Source organism: Osmerus mordax, chromosome 17, assembly GCF_038355195.1.
Source record: "Osmerus mordax isolate fOsmMor3 chromosome 17, fOsmMor3.pri, whole genome shotgun sequence".
Classification (NCBI taxonomy): Eukaryota; Metazoa; Chordata; class Actinopteri; order Osmeriformes; family Osmeridae; genus Osmerus; species Osmerus mordax.
Genome location: NC_090066.1, coordinates 4,279,359 through 4,303,388, shown reverse-complemented (window position 1 = coordinate 4,303,388; position 24,030 = coordinate 4,279,359). Strand labels below are relative to the sequence as shown.

Sequence of the window (24,030 nt, the reverse complement as noted above, 5' to 3'; positions counted from 1 at the left end):
TTTTGAACTTCTCTTAAATGCTGCCTAAATATTTGTCTCCCTACACACACACGTTTCATTGGGGTCTTGATGTCCAGAGTTCAAAAATCTTTCTAGACCACAGTCAGTTATCCTCACACTCGCCATATCCTACCACTAGAGGATAGTGTTGACTTTACAACGAGGAGTTAGAATAGCTTTCAATTATAGCCATGTCTGTGGACTAGAGGTTACAGTGACAAAAATCATAGGAATGTATCAAACAGATGGGTTTCATCCCAATGTAGCCTATGTGGACATGGTATAATGAACAATCTATACCACAGACGGAACCTATGCAGCCTTTGACGGATCACATTTTATTATAATAAAGTCCTCACCATGCGTTTAATTATTTGGCTGGAACTGTATAAAACATTGTCATCAAGACAGGGACTATTAGGTTAAATTCAGATTGGTTACAGTCTCCCATGTGTTTACTTTTCTGAAAAGTATAGGGTAGCTAAGAGCATTCAAAATGTGGGCAAAATACAAGAAAAACATTTGGATCAACTTTAATGTGACGCGTATGACTTTCTTTACATGATTATTTTCTTAATATATCTGTATATTTAATTTATATATTTAAGAGTTAAAGCTTAGGCTACTATCCAGTTGCCTACAAGAAATGTCATCGCACTGTCATCGCGCAAACCTGTAACATTAGGCTGCGTTCACGAGGTCATTTAAAAGTGGCAGAGAAGGTTAAAAGCACGTGGTAACAATATAAACTTATTGTAGGAACGCATGCAATATGCCTATTTTGTAGCCTACCCAGAAAAACTGTGTGTAAGTGCTCGTGCTGGGAGTAAATCGGTCAGAAATAGACATTGATATTATTGTTTGAAATGTTTCACGTAGTATTCATAATTTCTCATGTGAAAAGAGGTGTTTCAACTTGTATACCTCGTCTAATTTGAAACAATGTTTTTTGAATAGTCCACTATGCATGAATAAGAGATTGTAGTTGGCATCAATATGATGTAGCCTATTGTGATTTTTAGTCTGACGCTTTTCTGGCTACAATGGTTATTTGGTCATGAGAGAAGAGAGTTGTTGGGGGTGGGGACTTTGGCATTCTATTTATAATTGGCTCGAACAAATTTTGCAACTGCACTAAAGGTCAATGAAGGAGTTGGCTTGAAAATAATCAGAAGATTTTTGGACATGCGCAGATGAAAGATGCCATATTGGAACGAGGATTTGGCCGAGTGCAGCAGCTGAAAGACGTCTCTTGCTCGGGTTCCACAGAACGAAAAAGGTCTCGCAAATTACATTCAGAAAAACGTCATTAAGGTAGGACAGGTGTCATTCTTGTGCTTCTTTATGCAATAACGTTGTCTCTGAATTCAACGACGTCGTTTTGTCGACGAAATATCCACCGAGAGAGTTTTTTCCCTGGCTAAAACCTTGAAGTGCTCCGAGGCTGTTTCTCTAGAAACAGAAATACTAGTGCATTCATGAGCCAAGTTGTTCAAAGTGTTTTACGTGCGTAATTATAGCTGTCACTTGCGGTCGAAACGTTGCTTCGTGGCACTTTTGATAACGTTGTCATGTTTTTTATTGTTGATAGCTGCTTTATAATTCAAAGATTAATTTTCTTACATAAACCTATTTTATTGCCAACCTTGTGTATTGAAAAACTCATTTCATTTAGCCTTCTTAAATGTTCCCAATTCAACCGCTCAGTTTTTTGTGTGCTTTCCATTCAAAACGGTGACATTTGACGAGGCTATAGTCTCTTTCTGGTTGCCTAATGCGAGTAAGTTAAACATATTCGATCAGCATTTTCCTATTTTTATTTTATTCGTGTAGGTGTGTCATGTGTTTTTCCACACTTAGGTGCGCAAAGGCATCGGAAAATACCGGGCATTGCCAAATGTCAAACCACTTTCAACATGGCGGGTTATAGTGTGTAAAAACTGCATATACAATCTTTGAATGAGGAAAAAATACAATGATCGGACATAAGAGGTCGGTTTTTATTTCTTTTGATACCCATAAACCACCTCTACTGAATTAAATTTAAAGTGAGCGTTTAGCAGCCCTGTTCGAGTTTTTTTCCGCTGCAATACTTTTGAGTGTGCAAAGTACATCAGTGGAGTGCCAAATAGTCATGACAGACTGCGTTACAGACAGAGACCGATCAGCTACACCCGCAGGCCTATCTCTTATGTGCAGTAGCAACGTTTCCTGTTTCACTTTATCAAAATTCGCAGTTTAGATCTAGAACCACTATGATCGTTCTTCAGAATTGTTTGAAGCAGCAGGCCTATGTGTAGGCTACAGTTTTTTTTTTTTTTTTTTTTACATTAATTGGTCATCATAGGCCTATGGCAGGCTAAATTAGACACTGTAATTACGCAAGGTCATTTTTCAAGTCCGACATTAGGCAATGCCAAATGTGTATTGTGAAGTTGATAATTGGGTTAAACCGCGCGAATCCATTTAATTATTAATTTTTTTGCGGGCGGTCTGCAAATCCGGGGTTTAGCTTTGCATTATTGCCGGGGATTCCTCTCCGGGATTAAATTCAGCACCATAATGAGTAGAGACACTAAAGCCATGTTTAGGACTGAACAATGATTCTTACATGAGCAATGAATAAATAAACCGTTTGGGCTGCTTGTTGCCATTTGCTCTAAAGGGATACGTTTGACGATGTCTTAACATAGAAGCCAACACATCGTATCGGATAGTGAATACCTTCTCAACTGAAATAACATTTCTAGGGTTCCGTAGGCTAATATGTTCCTTAGTTACAAGGGCCTGAGACTGATTTACAAGGGCCTGAGACTGATAAAGCATACACATGGTGGTTCCTCTTTGTAGCCTACACTTGCGGCATTAGCGCATCATGTCACGCATCCGTTTTTTGATAACACCTCATTGTACGAGTCTTGTCAATGTTTCAAAGAATAACAGATTGATATTGACCATAGGTCTGTTACAAGATCGGTTCTGAGAGATAGATCTGTACAGTGACTGCCAAATTCGTTTACCCACCGAGAGACACCTCGGTGAAGCCTACACATTAATCCTCGCTGTCCGCGGTCACCGCTGGCGCCTTTACCCTTCAGCAGTTCCACGGGCAACACAAGGTCCGCGGAGATAGGAGAGCACCGTGTCATGATCTATCATACAGACGAGGACACACAACAGGAGGTGTTTATAAAGTTATGCTATAGATATATTAGGCCTATCCTTTTCTGATCGAGATTAAAAAGACAAATTATTGTGTTCTAGAGCACAAGAGTCGGATTCTACATTTCCCCGACAACTTATTTTAACTCCCTGATGTTGAAATAAGGGCGTCCTGAGGTGGCTTCTGTAGGCTCTCCTGGGCCTGTGTGTGTTCAGGGCTGCCCCGTCAGTTGTTTGCACATAGCCTTTATCAAAGTCAGCTGATCTGAGAATGCTTCAGATACTGTTTCTAACCAAGTGGGAGTTAGTGACCAAACATGTATGATTCAGACTGCTTTCGAAAGTAATAAAAAGAAGGTTAAGTTCTCTGACATTTGCATTAAGAACAAACAGTCTCTATAAAACTGTGGTTAATAGTAGATAAGGACAGTATCCCCGCTGACCAAATAGTATTGGTTAATCTCTTAATTCTCTGTTAAATCTTGGTACATGTTTGGGGTTTACAGAAACGCAAAAACCAGCATGGGGTATCCATGGGATACTAGTGCTAATCAATAGATACAGCTCTGCTCAATCTGAGACTGATGGGCCCAGGGCCAGCGGACCTGTGCCTCAGATTAACTCCCAGATTGGGATAATCCTCCAAATTCAATCTGGGGTGCTCTGATGTCTGCAGTGGACAGGGATGTTCAAAACCCAAGTCCCTGCTGTCATTGAAACATTGTTGTTTTATTCCATTTTAGGAAATATTGGGGCTGAGAAAAATTATTATTGAGGAGATGTTACAGATATCATTTCTGACTGGACAATTTTCAGTTCCAGATGTAGCAAACAGTTTTCCAGAATGAAGGGAGGAATGAATCACCATCATTGTCACCAAGGGAATACCCATTGGACAACAGTGTTTGATCTCATTGGTTTCATGTAGAATGATATAATCAAACAAGCCAGAACTATATTTTACTGATAAGGGTTTCTACTAACCAAAACTATCTTAACATTTTTATTAGCAAGATCCTATAGTCCTTAGGAAACAACCTTGTTTCCATCACAGTGTAGCACTAGTAGGCTCCAATGGTTATCTCTGCATTTTGTTTGAAAATACATCAAAGGCCATATACATACTATATGGGTATGTCACTTTAATGAACACATAATTACACTAAGTTCACACACGCCCACACACACTCACACTTTTTCATTATCATTATATTCAGTATATTGTAAGTATTTTTAGAAGTTTGTTGGAAAATTCTGTTGATTAAGTCTTTGAATTCAAAAGGTGTCAAATTGTTAAATTAGCAAATGGTTGTTAAAGTGTTAACTAGCACTAGATTATGTTACAGCATGTGTAAATTTAGAAAAGAAGATGTTGCCCTATCAACAGGAGAATCTTCAAAAGTATTTAATTATGTCTGATAAAGACTGCATGAGTGTGTTGGGATTCATCTAGTTAAGAAATATGTGGAGTGTCTAGAAGTTGTCTAGAAACAGAATAAGTAACCCTAACCCTAACCCTTGTTCTGTGTGTAGGCAGAGGGAAGGGGCTGGGGGTAGAGGACAGTGTCATGTGAGTCAAATTAGCTCAGCTTGTTGTTTACGCAATGGATGTGTGTTTGGGTCACTGTGTGAGAGGGAGCGGGGGGGGACATTCACTTTGGAAGATGAAGCAACTACCCATGTAGATAGTGCAAGCACACAGCCATACCACTAATGAAGTATTTACAGTAAAGTAAATACAATCCTCATTCAGACTCCACACAGAGGGGTGTGACGCCACACTAGAATTCAGCCTTGAGCTCCAGCTAAGAGATATGTGAGTTTTATAGGCTAATACTTTAACTGTCAGCTGAAAGCTGTTTATGCAGACTGAGTTGTTGTGGTTTCATTTGACTGAAGGCCATCCGTGAGTGTCTGTTCTTTGAGTCAGTGTTAATTGCTGGGCTGATGAAAGGGGGGGGGGGGGGGGGTAAGTAGAAGAGTGAGTCATTGTGGGGGCGGAGACAAGCATGGCAGAAGCCCCACAATGCTGCTGAGATCCATGCATGCTTTGGAAACAAAGAGGCAAGCAAAACGAGAATGAGTTACTAAAGGTTGAGTTGAATCAAATGTTGATCCGTGTTTCCAGATATTTTCCTAAGATACATTTATCAAACTATGTTAGCTAAGGCTAACAGACGGTTTGATTTCAGTTGGATATTGATTTGAAATGCCTAACTAACTGTTTTGCCCCCCGCCCTCTCTGTGTCAGCCTGGACTGAAGGAGATGCAGTGAAGGGGCAGGAATCTGCTGACTGACAGGGGACAAAGGTTGAAGGCTAAAAGTCACCAGGATGCACTCCCAAACACAGGACAGGCCATTGGCCCTCAACACGGGGAAGTCCTACAGTCCAACCAATGGGAAAGGGGAAGAGGTTCACACAGGTGAGGGTTTGCCCCTAGGTGTTTTACCTCTGTGATATATGGTAATGTGTGTCTGTTTTAGTTTCTGTTCAGAGCCTATCAACAGATTGGTTGAGTTACACGGTTCAAATCACAGATAAAGCAGAACAGGAACTGGGCTGATGAAAAAGGGAATGCTGGCGTATCTTGGGAAATTTTCTTCAATGTTTTTTAAGGTTTTGTTGGTTCTGTTTAGACCAGTGGAAGTTGTGATGTCATAGTAAACCAGAAACCCATCTACTCTTCTGTGGAATAGAATAGCAAACCTAGACAATCCTATTGAGATACTCACATGGGAGAATCCCCAGAGACTACCACATACGCATACACACACACACACACACACACTCACTCACTCACGCGCACTGGCAGACACATTATACCTTCCAAGTATCAGTGTCCCACAGGCAAACTGAACAATTTTCACCTTGAGAAGAAACATTAGTGGCATTGCGTTAGACTAAGAACACAAACACACACACACTCAAGCACACACAAACACTCGCTCGGAGGACCAGATACATTTTCAGGTGACCCAATTTGGGATATAAGAAGAAGGCGTTGTTCCTATTTCAGTTCCTTTATAATCAAAGGATTGTAGATAAAGACTGTTTGTGTATATAATACAAGTCGTGTTTATTTAATCATATAAGTTTCGGAATACAGCCATTATAAATGTTTTCTTAAAATCTTTCAAGTGGTGCTACAAACAAAAGGTTGACCTCGGTCTTGATGACTGACTGATTTCCTCCAATCAGATTCCATGGAGGAAGAGGGAGACTTTAACTGGGAGGAGTATTTGGAGGAGACGGGGGCCACCGCTGCCCCTCATACGTCCTTCAGACACGTGAGTGACGAGAGCCAGATGGCTCCCCCTACATATCAATACAATAAAAGAGTTTTCCTGCGAATACTGTCGTGGAATAAGTGGCATCTAAACTAATCCTTTAACCATGTGTGTTGAGGGAGCAGAGCCCAGACTAGGCCTGAGCTTAATGCTGTTAAACATAGACTGGCTCCCAGGCTTAGTGCTCACACACCCGCTTCTAAGATCACAGCACTGCCAAGCCAAGCCACAGACAAAGAAGAGACTACTATACTGTCTCTCATAACGTACATGCACATAATCAAATACGAAGAAGGCCAGTAGTCCACTTCCTCATTCCTCTGTGGTCCCAAAATCGGGAATCCTGCCTTCTGTGACGTCTTTTACTGACCTCCTCTGCTGGAACGTTGTGTTTAACTGCCCATTAATAGACACAGCTTGTGCTTGTGAGCGACCCCCAGCCTCTCTAGCACGCTGCATGGCTCTCATGAAGGAGCGATTTGCATACAAGGATAGACAACAGGTTTAGTGACTTGAATAAACATATTTGGGTGTGCTTTGCCTTCGGCAAGGGCACAACCTTTGTTCTCTCACATATATATTATTATTATTTTTATTATTCTTTTTGCCCCCCTAAAACTCAGTCAATATTTGTCCTACATAGACAAAGTTGGTGTCAAACGTTTCGTCTTGGTAGCGATTGAGTTGCTTCTATTGGAATTTACGTTCCGTTGCATGGTTTAGGCTGAAGTTAAGTTTTTGTGGCAAAAAGTGAAGCTAACGGTGGCTAATTTGCTAGCCACAGTCACTGACGTTACTAACGTCACTACGTCACGAAAACCCGCGTGACTACCTTTGGCAGAACATTCGTTTCCATCTGTTAACTTGGGGGATAGCTAGGCTAACTATAGCTTTACTGCAAGGCAGCTGCAGAAACGCCACAAGAAAAGAGGCCAGGGTGATAACTATTTACTCATTTTACTTTGTGATATGACACACAATTGTGATGTGTAATGTACAATATAAGCTGATATTATTAAGGAAGTACATATACTTTCGGAAACAGTAGTCTACTATTTCACTGAAGTATTAGCATCATGACATTAGCCTGTGTTGCCCGGGCAACACATACTACAGTGGTCTATGATGTAGCGTTATCTGTTTTCAATCGTTAAAATAAACATTCCTCACATATACATTTTCGTTGTAGGATTTATTCTGACATTAGTAAACGATTTGTTGGTGAAATTACCTGTGGTTTCAAACCAGTGTAGCTCACTGCAACGCTGTAGCCTACTGTACCCGAGACACTAGTGTGAGTAGCTAACAAAAACTCCTCAGCTGTTTAAGTCAAACGGCAACAGAACATGTTCGGCACTCCCCTTACTCAAAAGTCTTTCAGTAGGGAAACTATCTGACTACTAACCTGAACTTCATTGCCACAGCCTAAACTTTGTCAATCTGTTCATGAAAATAATTAATTTCAGCCTAAACCGTACAACGGAACGTTAAATCGAATTCAACCAACGCAATCGCTACCAAGACGAACACAGCAGTAGTCTAGTACAGTACTGTAGTAGTAGAATTTACCGGGGCAGCTTCTCCACACAGGGCTATATCGCATTTTGCGTTGTTACTGACAATGATCGCTACCAGTGAGCTTTTTATGAATGAGCGATTTTCCACTAAATAAATGTCAAGCTTATTTACGTTTTTGGGGGCATATTTTCAGTTAGCAGATGGTACTGTTTGAATCGCGATTCTATCTTCTGCCGGTAAAGTCGTAGAATAATCTTCAAAGGGGGTTCTTTATTAATGAATGAATGCAATATGAGTAGGCTAAATGCCTGAAAATATCACGAGAAGGGACAACTTAAAAGGACGTTTAAGTCATAGAGATTAGGTCCATTTTAACACCGGTCTGCCAAATGTATTCGTTTTGATTCAGCCTGTCAGCTGCCTCTTGCAGGGGAAATGAGAAGACATCATATTTCATTCTACACTTCACTCGTATTTTTAGTTGTAAATGAGCAGCAAAAAAAAGATGCTTTTAAATCTATGTAATCTTTATAAATAATAAGTAGGCCCGATGCATTTTTATATAAAATATACAGACCCCTGTGCAACCGACGCAAGCAAGCACACCCTACAATTTCCCCAGAAATTGTATCCTCTCTAGTTATTATTTGCATTTTTTTCTCAAATTACCAAATACACTGGTGGAGACATGGACTCCCAGGGAGGTCGTATGTGGTAGATAAGTGGATTGAGTCACAAAGACATGGACCAGGATTTTTTCCCCCCAGTAAAAAATAAATTAAAAAAGAAGTGATTTTGTAGAGTGCTATTGCACTCCAGCTTCTCTCTCTCTCTCTCCTTTTGCCTCACCCTGCCGTGCTTGGACAAATTGAAACAGTGATTCCTTCTGAGCCACAGTCTCATACACATACACACAGCTTGTGTCACTGGAAAAGGCCAACATCTTATAAGTAACAACAATGCAAATGGACTCATAACTTCCTGCTACAACAATGCAAATGTGCTGTATCACTCGGGTTATATAAGAGAGCTACAGGCAGTCCTGCCTCTGTGTGGGAGTGTGTGTGTGTGTGTGTTTGAGAGTTGTACATCCTGCTGTGTTTTATGTAATGGGTTTAGATGTGTGTGTGTGTGTGTGTGTGTGTGTGTGTGTGTGTGTGTGTGTGTGTGTGTGTGTGTGTGTGTGTGTGTGTGTGTGTGTGTGTGTGTGTGTGTGTGTGTGTGTGTGTGTGTGTGTGTGTGTGTGTGTGTGTGTGTGTGTGTGTGTGTGTGTGCTGTTGCCTGTAGCAAAACACATAATATATGTGGCCCATTCAGACCAGACAGCCATTCTCCTCTCTCTCTGTTTGTTATGCATATCCTCATTTCATCAGTTTTACCTCATCCCAAACTAGCTTCTCTAAGTCCCCAGACAGGACGGTCCCCTGTGTGACCAAGCTCTCTGTGATTGGTCCATCCAGGTGGAGATCAGCCTACAGAGCAGCTTTCAGCCAGGGATGAAGCTGGAGGTGGCCAATAAGAGCAACCCAGACACCTACTGGGTGGCGACCATCATCACCACCTGTGGCCAGCTGCTACTGCTGCGCTTCAGCGGCTACGGAGAAGACCGGAAGGCCGACTTCTGGTGTGATGTCATGACCGCAGAGCTCCATCCTGTGGGCTGGTGTGCCCAGAACAGCAAGACTCTCATGCCACCAGGAGGTAAACCAACTGATAGACACGCTAGTGACCCCCCCCCCCCCCCCCCCCCACACACACACACACACATACTATGACACACACACAAACTATAACAGACTTGCCTTAACACACACACACACACCATGACACACACAAGACGTACAGCTTAACAGCTGCGCCATAACACACACAAATACCCCCTAACACCAGGGTGCGAATTACGAGGGGGGGGTTTGGGGGGGGTCTGACCCCCATAATTAAGATTTGGACCCCCCCAAAAGACGTAAAAACAAAAGGGGGGGTCGATACACGCCCTGGAGAAGAAGTTGACCCCTCGATTGTCTTTGTATAATTCGCACTCTGCCTAACACACATCATAACACACACATGCACCATAATGCACACACCATGATACACACACTGTAACACACACACCATAATACATACACTGTAACACAAAAACACCATAATATACACAACATTTCACACACACTCACACCTTCCACATACTTTCATATTTCAGCCATGACTAAACATCTACACAAAACGCTTCACTTGCTGTTCACTTACATGCAATGGTTACATTTTAATCAACATTTTCAGTAATGGATGATCAGTAATAGATAATCACCCAATTGGTCATAGTCTTAATTGGATTCATTAAGATCTAGTTGCAGTTATAATGTCTCTGTTACTATAATGGCTATATCTCTGTTGTGGTGGGACACCATAATAAAGATGAAAGAAACTATGTGAGGTCATGACTGACGGAGAAGACCTTTTACCACAGTCAAACAGAACATGCACTCAGAGCCATGTCAGATGGAATCTCTAACACTGCACTGAGGTGACAGTGGAGGGGGAACAACATGCGAGTCCGAGAAAAGCTGTTTATTTAGCTTATGTTTCTCTGTTACTTACTCAAACATACATACACACACACACACACACTTAATTCAATAACACACGTCATATTAGACATGGTAAATAGCAGTGGCTCCACTCTTTGCTCAAGGTTCAGAGATCTGTGTCCAACATGTCTGCCTCCCTCACCCCTTAGTGTTCAAGGCTTGTCCAAAGTAAATGTAATCTATATTTCATAAGCACCCGCATTACTATGCACACAAGTACCCCAGCACGTTATGCTGGGATCAGATACAGCAGTATCAATTACAGGAAATATAACTACTAGTTGGACTCATAATATAATTAGAACTACCGTAGTCTGTTAGTTTGTGACAGACACCAAGATCCAGGGGGGGGGGGGGGGGGGGCGGTTGAATCACTGAGCCTCAGACCTTGAGCATGAACATGGAACGTACTGGACTATAGATGATTACAGGAAGAGTTGACAGTCTGTGGGGCTAGATAAAAACAGAGGATTGAGTCGGCTCGATAGGGCGCTTTACATGGATGTATGTACGTGCTTTGGAAAGATCACTATGTGGCATGAGGTTGCTAGGAAAAAGCAAGCTGTGATGATCCCTCACTTTCTTATACTGTATGCAGATCACAGTTCCAATTACACTGCGTTTCCTTCCATGGCTACTTTTCAAGGCTCTTGTATCACATTGTGTGCGTGTGTGGTTGCGTAACTATGCCGGTGTGTGTGTTGAGAAAGAGAGACAGCGTTTGTCATTGTGTGTGTGTGTGTGTGTATTTCTTCATTACAGTTACACCTATTTCTTTTTGTTTCTCAGATAACGTTTACCTAAGAAAAGGTAAGCTTACCTATCAGACTCTCTGACTAACTAAACCTGCCTTGCCTGATTGGCCAGTGGTTCACGTGGAGCAACGTACTGCTAACACTGCCTCTGAGACGCATGTGTGCTTCCTGTTTCTCAGCCTTCTCTTGCTCCTCCCCTTCCTGTCTGTCCGCCTGTTAACAGGAAGTTACCTCAGAGTTGACTCCTCTGCTTCCCTCTGCATGCTCCTCCATGTTTCCTTATCTTCTCATATCTCCCTTCTCTCGTGGGATTGTTTAGACATTTAGATGTCCATATGTCTTACTGACATGAACTTTCACACACTAACATATACACAAATACACCCTGGTCATGCTGTACACATGGGTATTGATTAGCCGGGTTATTGGTAATAATATAACATTTTGGTAGATACAGTAGGGTGAATCCCAGACTAAGGCCTCAGCTCTAGATATGCCTTTACATTGCACATACTGATACTGAGTGTGTGTGTGTGTGTGCATTACATGAACAAATTATAATAATGATAAGTGCTTGGTTTTAACAGTATCTTGATGATCAGAATGGTCTATATTTACTAGCGACATTGCAAAGTAACAACATGCACGTGTCAAGAGCTTCGAGGGAATCACAAGTTGAGATCATGTGATAAGTAGGACCTGTCTCACAACTATAGCGGCTCATTTGCGTAATGAATTCACCAAACTCCTTACTGATAACCCCGGATAGACATGAAGCTGGTAGAGGTGTGCGCGTGCGCGTGCGCGTGTGCGTGTGCGCGTGCGCGAGAGAGAGAAAAAAAGAAAGTGTGGGTGTAGGAGTGGCAGTATGTGTACATATGTTGTCGACTATCCCTTGTCCCTCACATTGAAAGAGTAAATGGTGAGTAGTCAGGAAGGACAAACCTAGCAAGGTTCAATGACAGCAGAAGAGAGCTGATTTGATACCCAAATGACCCCCCCTCCCTGTCCTCACCACTGAATTTACAAAAGCCCTGGGAGGTTTCTACATTTGTGTATGTGAGGGAGGAGGGATGTTTGGGGTCATATTTCATTTGAAATGCCTACTAGAGCAGATTCAACTTCTCTTAAAGTTGGCATTTTTTTATCAGAATTTTACTTTCACTTTACAACATTCACACACACGTTATTATCGTAGCACTCATTTGGAAATCCCCACCCACATTCTGGATGCACACACACACACAATCCCCCAGGCATTTTTTTTCTCTCCAGGGACAGTAAATTCACACCACTTATCTCTAACACTGCGCTAGGGTAATTCATATTTCATGCACCTATAATTTTTCCCTGTCTCCTCATGAACACAGCCATAAAATCGTTAATAGTTAACATCATCACATTTCCTGCTCATAAAATAGCCCCACCAGATTTGATCTATGACAGTGCAGAGGTGTGCATGTGTGTTGTGTGTGTGTGTGTGTGTGTGTGTGTATATAGGCTACTGTAGCAATAACACTCAAACTGAATAAGCATTCAGTTGACGTGAGTGTGCGTGTCAATGCAATTATTTTATAGATGCTTATTGACTGTTGAAATACGAGCCCTTTCTGAAGCTTTTGGTTTGAATGGATTGTTCTTTACAAACTAGACCCTGGAGCAAGACGTCTCACGGTTGCACCAAGCAAGTGAAATAATGACTCGATATGAGCTGAGAGAATGAAACCTAATTTGCTCCCATTAGCCTTGATTATAATCTGTTGTACTGCTGTGTTCCAAGCCCACAACCACCCAGAGATAGTAAGACAGAGAATGATCGTTTAATGAGCAAGCATCCCACTCAGACAGCACAGTTTACACAATGGACTCTTGCAGGATACGCAAATAGACAGGATCCCTGCCCCTTTTTATTTGCATGTTGGACTGTGGGTGGTGGGGGGGGGGGGGGGGGGGAGGGTTGAGGCTGTCCTCCAGGTTAATTATGGAGGGATTGTAAATGCGAAAGTCACAGAATTTTGCCTTCAGCCCAGAGAGAGATTGTTTTGAACTGAAACACCAGACTGGGCTCTTAGAGAGAGACAGAGAGAGACAGAGAGAGACAGAGAGAGACAGAGAGAGACAGAGAGAGACAGAGAGAGATAGAGAGAGAGAGAGAGAGAGAGAGAGAGAGGTTTAGAAGCAGTACAAGGCCTGCATTCTGCCCTGCTCTACATGCTATTCTAGGTGGCTTGATGGCTAATCTAGTCAGGATCTGTAAGAATAGTACAGATCTATTTCGGTTCACTACTCAACAGTCGAGACTGCTAGGATGAGATCAACAGGACTGCTCTTGTGTACTGAATGTGTTTATCCACATGCGAGTGCGTGCCACTGGTGAGCAGAGAAAATCACCTGACAGGAAAAAAACACCATAAATAACAGAGACCTTTGCTGTTCAAAAAAGTATTTTCACCTTTTGCGGAAAATGTTACCAGGCATGTGTACATATTAAAAGCATTAGTTGGAAAGTTCCAGTGGAAATCTCTCAGCCAGCTAAACATCAGATAACTTACGAGGTTCAGTTATCTGTAGTAGTTGATGCATTCCATGTATTTAAGCAAGATGTTGGCAACACAGAGAGCACAGTCACTTTCCATGCTTACCATGTATGACACACATGGTTTGCTAGCATAGCAGTGTACTCTCATAGGTGGAATATAGGTCACTTGTATTTGTGCTAGGACTAGCTCAAACAGTCACCTGGAAACCCCTTTGTGTTCAAATTTTGTTTTGAAAAAGCCCTGCCAAGCTGTCACTGGAAATACTTGATTGCAACATTTCTTTGTTCCGCGGTTGGTGCGTGTGTATCTATGGGTAGTCAGCGTGAAATCAAAGCAAAATCAAACCCCATAATAACTCAGCATGAATTATACATCGCTGCTGCACTGTGGGAAACAGGAAGTGGAATAAACAAACATGTCCTAGGCAAATGAAAAGGGACCCGGCAGTTTGAATGAGTCTGAAGATGGCACTACAGAACACCTGTGTGTGTGTGCGTGTGTGTGTGTGCGTGTGTGTGTGCACGCTTAGTGCTCAGTGCTCAAAATGAATCATTCCTTCCAACATTTGTAATGTTAAAACTTGTTTGTTGTTTTTTTTCATTATTGTCTACTACCCACATCTCATTTATCTCTTTCTCTCTCTTTCTCATCCAGCCATCAAGGATAAGTACAGCGACTGGACAGACTTCCTCATCCAGGATCTGACTGGCTCAAGGACGGCCCCAGCTAACCTGTTAGAGGGGGTGAGCATTGGGATCACGTGCACATGTGAAAGAGGGAGTGTGACTGTGTATACATGTGATTGAACTCTGGTTAAACAATCTGACATATTTAAATCTCTAGGTTGGGTTACCTTACAAGCCACGCAGGTTTGTATAAACAGCAGTATCTCTGTTTCCTTCTTTCTCTCTCTCACGCCTCATGTTCTCACTCTGCTTTCTTTTTCTGCTCTCTCTTTCTGCTCCATCTATGTCTCTCTTTTTGCTCTCTCGCTCGCTCTTTCTCTCTCTCTCTCTCTCTCTCTCTCTCTCTCTCTCTCTCTCTCTCTCTCTCTCTCTCTCTCTCTCTCTCTCTCTCTCTCTCTCTCTCTCTCTCTCTCTCTCTCTCTCTCTCTCTGTGTATCTCAGCCCCTGAGAGGTAAGAACACAGTGGATCTGATCGTGGAGGGCTCAGTGATGGAGCTCTGTGACCTCACGGACCCCTCCCTCTACTGGGCGGTGCGCGTCACCCAGAACATCGGTGGGAGGCTTCATCTGCGCTACGTCGGTCTCGACGACGACTCCCACAGCCCTTGGCTGTTCTACCTGGACGTGCGGCTTCGCCCACTAGGCTGGGCCCAGGAAAACAGTCTCTCCATGCAGCCTCCAGCCGGTGAGACCTTCAGTCCAGCACCATGATAGTGCCTGTGGATGGTAGTTCTGAAAGAGAGCTATAGTGCTACTATAATGAGCATTATCAACCCCCCCTCTAAACACAGTTCCCAGCTCTCCCTCCCCCCTCAGCCCTATCCCTGCAAACTGGCTGATCCTGTAAGTGCAGCTGTGAATGGAACGGCTCCTATTCACTCCCGTATTTCTCTAGAGATGTGTTTCCTTGTATGGTGTGAAGCCATCCAGGTCACATGTAGCTTATACGTCATAGGCATGTATTTCTGATTTTGCAGTTGCCTGCCAGGTATAATATTTTACAGTATTTTTTTGAAAACCGAATGGTGACCAACACATGAGTCATCTGAAAGAATTAGCATAATTTTTGTGCTAGCAGGTGGTCAATACTTGAGTGGGAGTTCTCTTTGTCATCGTAAGCTGTTTGTTTTTGTGTTGTGTTTGGGTGTATGAAAGTGTGTGCTATGTAGAGCTTGTGTTGCTGAAAGATGAAGGTGTTTCCTGTCCATTGAAAGCTCATCTTGGATGGAACTAAAGTCTGCATGTCATCGACTTGATGAGGTGTGTGTGTGTCTGACTCGACTGTGTCTCCTCAGAGCTGCGTGTTCTGAAGAGCGCCCCCGAGTGGCAGCAGGCTCTGGAAGCAGCGCGAGCTGAGGCTGAGAGCAGACCTTTACCACTGGAGGTGTTCAAGGTGAGACCCCCCCCTCCCCCTCCCTGCCACAACTTTTTCCACTGAACAATGAGGCTATTTGGTCTATATGGAGTCCACTTCATAATTTAACCAGACTCTGACTTCATCATCGCTGGAAGATAACCGCCTTATCAGGATGTATGCGGTTTACTGCCCCAATGTGGTTTATGGCAGTGTAGGTTAGATAAGCGTTGCCTGCTGTTATCTAGTGGCTCACCTCTCAGTGTTCCTCAAAGTGATCTACAACATGGAAAATATGTTGTGTAGGGTTATTCCCAAGTAGAAAACGTATATTAGTGTATTTTAAAACTGTAACAAGTGTGTGTGCATTTGTGCGTGTAACATTGTGCCTTGGTTGTTTCAGGACCATGTCGATGTGTCCAAACACTCCTTCAAGACCGGCATGAAACTGGAGATGGTGTCACCATGGGAACCGCTCCACATTTGCCCCGTGTCTGTCACGCGGGTGAGTAAGGGAGAACTCTGGCATCAGACCAGCTCAAACTCCACTCAGCCTCACCACACCATATCCTGCCCCATCCCTACTGATGACTGGGACTCTGCATGCTGTGTTTTCACAACGGATGAGAATGGAACCCTGCAAATTCTTTGGTCTGCCATCCCTTTCTGTAGGTATACGATGAGCACTACTTCCAGGTGACAGTAGATGACCTAACCCCCGAGGCCACACCCCTGTCCCAGGTGTGCCATGTTGATTCGCCAGGTATCCTGCCCGTCCAGTGGTGTATGAAGAACGGGGTTGGTCTAGAGCGGCCGCGGGCCTACCCCAGCCAGGACTTTGATTGGGCGGACTACCTGAAGCACAGTGGGGCAGAGGCTGCTCCTGACAGCTGCTTCCCTGACGTGAGACCGCTCTTCCTCTTCTTTCCTCTCTCTCCTTTCTTGCATCTCTTCCTCTTTTATTTCCTGTCCCTTTGTAGTAAGCGTGTCGTCCTGCACAATGGACACCACACACTTTATTCATACACTTCTCTCAGGTGAATGGGTGTATTTAGTTCTTTCATATTTTGCCGTGTGCGTGTAGACGTGGAAGAGCAGAGGCTTCTCCAAGGACGTGTGGCTGGAGGCTGTGAATCCTCACAGGCCAGAGGAAGTGTGTGTGGCTCAGATCACACAAGCCAAGGGCCGCCTGTTATGGCTCAGATTGGAGGGTAAGAAGTGTGTGTGTGTGTGTGTGTGTGTGTGTGTGTGCGAAAACCAACAGAATACTATCCACACGCATCCTCTTCTAGTGTGGATTTGAAGGGATGTGGTGTATCCAGTGTGCTCAGTTGAGTCCTCTGTATGCAGGTCTGCAACAGCCCCTGGAAGAGAGGCTGGTGGATGTGGAGTCCATGGACATTTTCCCTGTAGGGTGGTGCGAGGCCAACGGTTATCCCCTGACCTCTCCACTCAAACCTGTCTGTATGTATTACCCTGCACACACACACACACACACACACACACACACACAGACAGTTAGATACACATACACACACATAGATACAATATAAAGCTGGCCTGCCTGTGTTTGAGTGAAATTATAATGCTTTGGACGGTTTGAGCTTACCCTGTCATTTTGTGTTTGTCTCAGGCCAGAAGCACAAGAAGATAGCAGTGGTCCAGCCGGAGAAGCAGTAAGTCATCTCTTCAAGAACTCCTGAGCTCTCATCTTCTAGAACCTGTTTAAACCATGTGGCCTAAACCTCTCTGAAGCTCTGCCCTGGCTCAGAACTAAATCGATGCCTACCCATTTCCTGCCCCACACAATCTCTATTCTTTACTCCGCAAACACCCAAGGTGGAGACTCAGAAGTGGATTTCATCCAAAAGCCTCCAGGACACAATTTCTCTCTCTTTCTCTCCCTATTTCTGTCTTTTCCTTTTTCGTTATTTTTTTTAAAAATCTATCTCACTCTCTCTCTCACACACACACACACACAGTATAGTTGTTCATCGTTAAATTGCCTCCTCAGAGCCCTGATTGATTTTGTTGACAAATGACATGTTGCACTAGCGGCTGGCAAATGCAGCCTGGAGGAAGAGGAAATGGCTGTTCTGAGCAGGAGAAATATGAGACTTTCATCAAATCTTTGTCAACCCTCCCAGCTAACCTTTAATACCATTTCATTTCTCTATGAAGGGCTTTCATCAATATCTAACCTTACCATTTCACTGGAGTTTGACAGTCTTAGGAACAGCTATGGAAACCAGACAAAGATAAATCTGAAGACAGAAATATATGCAGTTAATTGCTGGTATTGATTGTTTGGATTATTGGTCAATCACTGCTATTGGATGATTTGATTGGTCAATTGCTGGTTTGCAGGTTTACCCCGCCCCAGCCTGTGGAGACCATCCCTCTCAATCTCTGCCAGCCAGTTGCCATGGATACAGGTAATTGAGCCTCCTGGTCCAAATGAAAGATTATTTAATTACAGTTATTAATGATAATGGAAGAGGAGGACAATGATGATGATGATGATGATGATAACAGTGATAGACTCAGCCAGCACACTGCATCAGAAGTTATCTGTGTGTGTGTGTGTGCGCGTTTGGGTTTGTGTCTGTATATACTAAATGTGTGCTGATATGCTAAATGTGTGTGTGAATGTGTATGGACCCAGTTCGACATCCACCCCTGTTATGGGGGGTGTTTAAACATTAACAAACAACATGTGTCAGCCTGTAACACTTCACAATCAGAGATCCCCTCTGCACAGCAAGTCCCTGGAGGCTCCTGGCCAATGGGAGCAGACGAACTGCACATGTTATCTTGGGAGCAGTGTAGACGGGCATTGTTAAGTGTGTGTTTGTGCGGTGTGTGTAGAGAGGGGGTGGTGTGTGTAGAGAGGGGGTGGTGTGTGTAGAGAGGGGGTAGTGCGGCAGTATTGTTTTCATGAGACCCTTGTTCCTCCTTCGAAGATCCTTTAAAAGAAAACACCCACTTGCACATGCATATTCAACAGCCCCGTAATTATTCACCCAGAGCTGCACAATTACAGGTGCCCCGTGTCTGCAAGGGTGGGTTGAGGGTGGAGGGCAATCCTCTGCTGTGCCAGGGTCTCATGCTTATCATTTAGCGCAAGTACTTTTGGTGAATAAATAATCATTCTATTTTGGTTCTGATTCTTGCCATTCCTGTTGTTCTTTTCTTGAGTCTAAGGGATGGTTGATATTGTTAGTGCATTCTGCCTCTACTTTTTGTAGACTCCAGTTTGACTCTAATTTGTAGTGCTACAAGCCGTCCACAGTGTTGTGTAGACAATTTGTACCTGTCTATCACTGGTTTGATGTCCCATGATGCACTGTTTCTCCTCTCCAGGCTCAGCCAATGGAAGGTACTGCTGCTCGCGTATCTTTGTGAACCACCGCTGTTTCTCCGGCCCTTACCTTAACAAGGGCCGCATCGCCGAGCTGCCTCAAGCCGTAGGGCCAGGGAAATGCACGCTGGTCCTGAAAGAGGTACCTTAACATATGCCTGATCAGAACCCGGACATCACATCAGTGAGGTAGAGCCAGACCCCCACCCACAGAGGCAGAAAAAAGGCAGAATGTCTGGAAGTTAGAGAGAGATCATTCTACCCAGGGGGGCAGAGAGAGGTAGAACATTCTACCCAGGGGGTCAGGGAGAGGTAGAGCATTCAACCCAGGGGGGAAGACAGAGGCACATGCCTAATCAGTGCCGGAGAGACAGAAAGAAGAGGGATCCACAGAAGGATAGGGGGAGAGGCGGAGAGATGGAGAGAAAAGGAGAGACTGAGACATCTTGTTAACCACCTGCAGACTGCCAGCAGCAGCTTCTTTTAATGTGTGGAGCTGTCAATCATGCCTGTTTACACAGACACACACACACAAAGCCTCTGTAGAAATACATGCTGTTTTTCTGATTATGTGTGTGTGCGTGTGCCTGCATGTAACTGTGGAAGCATGTTGACTTCTGATCCCAATTCTTTCTTTTTTTTGGGGGGAGAAGGACAATAGGAGGGGGTGGGTGGGATGGGGAGGGAGAGAGGGGGAGATTAAAGTAATTTATCAAAATGTCTGTCATTTTATTGTTTGGTCTCATCAGTTTTCACAGATAATTGTCTTTCAACAAACAGTATTTTACAATGCATTCAGTGGACAAACTAGTCGTCCATCACACTATTGTGTCTGGGTCATATACCAGTATATCAAGCAGGAAGTGCCTCGTCTCTGACCCCGGAAGTGCTCTTTCCTGACCTAGGTGCTGGGCATGCTGATCAACGCGGCCTACAAGCCTGGGCGTGTCCTGAGGGAGCTGCAGCAGGTGGAGGACCAGCACTGGGACTGCCATGAGGAGACCCTCAAGGCCAAGTAAGCAGACCTAGTAAACATATAGACCTGGATAGGCCACATGCTTTCTGTGAGCAGAGGGAAGTTCAGATTCAGTGACCGAGAAGAAACATCCTGTGCGTAGATATAGTCTTTTACACGGGATGTTAAACTTTCCAAAGAACTCTATCATTTTTCTTCTCCTCTATCCTCTCCTCTTTTTCCTCTCCTCAGATACAAGGGGAAGACGTATCGCTCCTCCATCCGTATTGTGCGTCTGGCAGAGCAGATTCCAGAATTTTGTCGTAAAGTGTGTTTGAAGCTCCAGTGCTGCCCAAACCTGTTCAGCACAGTCCTCGTCACAGACAAGTGTCCAGAGAACTGCTTCATACAGACCAAGACCAAATACAGTAAGGACCAAATGTGTTTCTGTAGTTGTGTGTGTGGGGGAAAGCAAATTCCAAATGCGGAGAGTGCCTATAAAACGAAACAGGCAAATAAAAAAAGAGCTTGGAAGTGTTTCTGAGAGTCTCTGAGATGGTGGAGTGTGTGATCGGTTGTGTGTTGCCATCCTCAGCGTATTATTATGGGAAGAAGAAGAAGCCGACTAAGCCATGCGGAGGAGCGTTCTCCATGGAGGAGGACATGGCCAAGCCGGCGCGCCGCAGGAAGAAGAGGAAATCCATATTTGTCCAGAAGAAGCGACGCTCGTCTGCAGTGGACTACCAGCCTGCAGGCTCACCCCTGGTACGACGCCGCCTCCTAGTCTCCAACTCTACACATCCTGCTCTCTTCAAGTCTCTCTCTCTTTTTCCGCTGTCTGTGCTTCCCACTTTGACTTTTTTCTGTTTCTCTCACGCTCTCCCTGCCTCACTCTCTTCATTCCTCTCGATCTCTGGTTGTGCTTCTCATTCCCACCTCTCCCTTGCTCACCACACTTGATCCATACAGGATAGCGATGAGGATGATGATGACGAGGACATGGAGATGCAGTCAGGCAGCGAGGAAGGCACCAGCTCGGAACCGCGCGAGGACCACACCGACACGTCCTCCGTGGAGGTGGCAAGCAGCCGTCCGAGGCGCGCCGCTACGCTACGCCGGGCTACTCACACGGCCGCATCCTCTGGCAAACCAGACGGCCCTGAGGGCAGGAGAAGAAGCACTCGCTCGCTGTCCTACAGCCAGGCCAAGTACCAGCCCCCCAAGAGACAGGACATGCAGGTATGGAGACCAGACACACACACACACACACACATATCAAGAAGTCTTATGCTCACTGAGGAAAAAGCCAAACTCGTTTCTCCACACACGCGCGGTGATGCTGTGGGGCTTGTTGTTTCAGGTGGAGTGCAGCGAGGAGGAGAGCCAGCTGGTTCTGGAGAGGAACCCTCTGGAGTGGAGCGTGGACGAGGTGGTGAGCTTCATCACCTCCACTGACTGTGCCTCCCTCGCCAAGATCTTCCATGAGCAGGTAAACACACACACACACACACACGTTTGTTTTTCTGTCCTAGTAGGGTCCGACCATTCACACCCATTCAAAATCGTGTTATCTCTACACACATATTCAACTTCCCTGTTACTCTAACTCTCACTCTCAATCTGTCCTCCCTCTTTCGTTCTCTGTGTTTCTATGTGGTTCTCCAGGACATAGACGGCCAAGCCTTACTGCTGCTGACCCTGCCAACAGTGCAGGACTGTATGGACCTGAAGCTGGGTCCAGCCATCAAGCTGTGTCACCAGATAGAGAGGGTCAAAGTGGCCTTCTACAGACAGTTTGCCAACTGACACTGGGCACCCCACCTGTTAGCTTTACCTGCCACTTTCTTCTGAGGAAGAGGAGGCTCTGAGATGACCCTGTGGTTGAGTTCTGGATTATAGTCTGGAAGTGTCATATGGACAGAAGGTGGAAGTGAAACAGAGTTGGGTTCTGAATGTTTAATGAACTTTAATTAAATTCTGAGATGACAGACTCCTTTTCTAGGATTCTGGGATTTCACCTTTTGCTGGTCGGAGGATCGGAGTGAAAATGTGATGGACTAATGATTCAGGGCAGGAAGCAACATCAGACAAAGTCTTAAAGGAACCCGCCACACTTTCAGGATCTTTGATCTGTTTGAGCAGCGTAAAGGGATTCCTACAATTATTTCCACAATCCCTGTGGAATACATATCTGTGAACATTGTTTTTCTCATTTTTCGAACGGATTTTCATGTTCTATACATACTATTTGTTATAACTGCCACTGCATTTAAGCGGAATTATTTACTTTTATTTTCCCAGCGTTATCTCTTTGTTTTAATTTCAGCTAAATTGATTCATAAGAAATTGACAAAAAGATGTATTGATAACCTAAGATTATATATTTGCGATAATATATTTGCAATATTTATTATGGTATGTATTTAAGAGATGAACTATATCTTATGTGGATACTTGTTTCGTTACCAGTTGAATTGATACTGTAGTAATATGGCTGTACATTATCCAGCTCTTTTCATTTCTATAATTATGTTCTGTAAGATGTTCCTGTTATTTATGTTAGATAGAAGTCAATTTCCTGTTTAGAGATTGGAACAACTAGTTAGTCCAAAAAAATTTGAACAGGATATCACAAGCTAATTTATTTGAGCCCAATTATTTTCCTTTTATGGAACCATGTTTTCAAAACAATCTTAAAATATATTTCATATCATCTATGCAAATGTGGTGCAGATATTTTTGATATTAAGAAAATAAATTTATACAGATTTTTATAGTAATGGTCCTTCTTTGCATGTGCAAGGTTTCATGCCTGTCTTCTTAGTGAAAACAGCAGTTTCTATGCAGTGAAATCTATAGTCATCGGAGGCTATGAGCACCTAGTAAATAGACATTTATGCAGACCTACATTTGGAGATAATTGTATACGTTTTGGGCATGCAGCACCTGACAGGTTACTTCATTTCCACATTTACATCAATGTGAGTACTTAATGTAATTCAAACAGTACTTAGATGAGTCTATTTCACTGCAAGACAAGTCGTGCCTCACCAATTTCCTGTATAGGCACAGCTGAATTAATTTAATAGCGCACACACACACACCAACTCTGACACGTTCTATTGAGTCACTCTGAAAAGCTGGTCTGTTCAACTGCTACCTCTCTCCGTTGCTTGGCAACCCAATATCAAACGTTTGCTTTGCATGATTTTTCTCCTGTCGTATGTGAATACAAACTGGATAGGTCATGATTGCATAGCACAAAACACTCATTTAAATCTTTTATATGGAAATGTAGACCAACAGTTCAATTTAAATGTGTAGTTCCGTGGCTGGACTTCCTGAGGTAAATTGCAGTCATACTGTGATGCTAATGCTGTCCAATGAAACACAATAGTCCAACACATGCATATTCAGGTGTGCCCCCCATTCCCTTCCTGTCTCGATGCCTATGGTGTGACAGGACACACAGAGGAGGCCTCTAACCCCAGGTGTGGGTTTGTGTGCTTTTATGCATGCAAACTGTACATGCACATGCATGCTTGTGTGAATGTGTGTGTGACTGCCAATGGTTAACCACGACTTTCACACTGTTCTTTCACACACACTGCAGGCCCAAATCTAGGTCACTGCAGCACTGTAATACGGCCCTCAAAGGACAGATAAACACAGACAAAATAGAGAATGCTTGAATGAGAAAATGATGATGTTTGGAGAGAACGTTGAGCTAATCTCTGCCAGTCAATAACTAGACCCACCAAAGACAAGCACAGGACTGTTCAGGGTTGTACTGTATGAACTTTTACTAAACCCATTCTA

The 24,030-nt window shown here is 43.8% G+C and overlaps 1 protein-coding gene across 2 annotated transcripts; it reads left to right on the top strand.

The window, feature by feature from the left end:
- Positions 1-1,215: 1,215 nt before the first annotated feature.
- On the top strand, positions 1,216-22,996 carry sfmbt2 (Scm like with four mbt domains 2). Of its 2 annotated transcripts, XM_067254778.1 has the most exons (21): positions 1,216-1,314; positions 5,414-5,586; positions 6,363-6,451; positions 9,430-9,670; positions 11,350-11,370; positions 14,510-14,598; positions 14,983-15,226; positions 15,837-15,934; positions 16,299-16,400; positions 16,568-16,798; positions 16,980-17,106; positions 17,246-17,359; positions 17,529-17,571; positions 18,263-18,330; positions 19,259-19,398; positions 20,162-20,271; positions 20,464-20,639; positions 20,807-20,976; positions 21,181-21,450; positions 21,572-21,700; positions 21,877-22,996. In XM_067254778.1, the coding sequence occupies exons 2-21, from the start codon at positions 5,496-5,498 to the stop codon at positions 22,015-22,017; spliced, it is 2,694 nt and encodes an 897-aa protein (XP_067110879.1). In that variant the 5' UTR covers positions 1,216-1,314; positions 5,414-5,495; the 3' UTR covers positions 22,018-22,996. The 2 variants fall into 2 exon arrangements, with proteins under 2 accessions (XP_067110879.1, XP_067110880.1); XM_067254779.1 differs by lacking the exon at positions 11,350-11,370.
- The last annotated feature ends 1,034 nt before the right edge of the window (positions 22,997-24,030 follow it).

What these genes read in the sequence shown, in the direction of transcription:
- sfmbt2 (XM_067254778.1), top strand. Translation starts at nt 5,496, where the DNA reads ATGCACTCCCAAACACAGGACAGGCCATTGGCCCTCAACACGGGGAAG. An exon ending in GACTCTCATGCCACCAGGAG is followed by an intron (nt 9,671 to 11,349) that starts GTAAACCAACTG and finishes TTTGTTTCTCAG; the next exon opens with ATAACGTTTACCTAAGAAAA. An exon ending in CCAAGAGACAGGACATGCAG is followed by an intron (nt 21,451 to 21,571) that starts GTATGGAGACCA and finishes TTGTTGTTTCAG; the next exon opens with GTGGAGTGCAGCGAGGAGGA.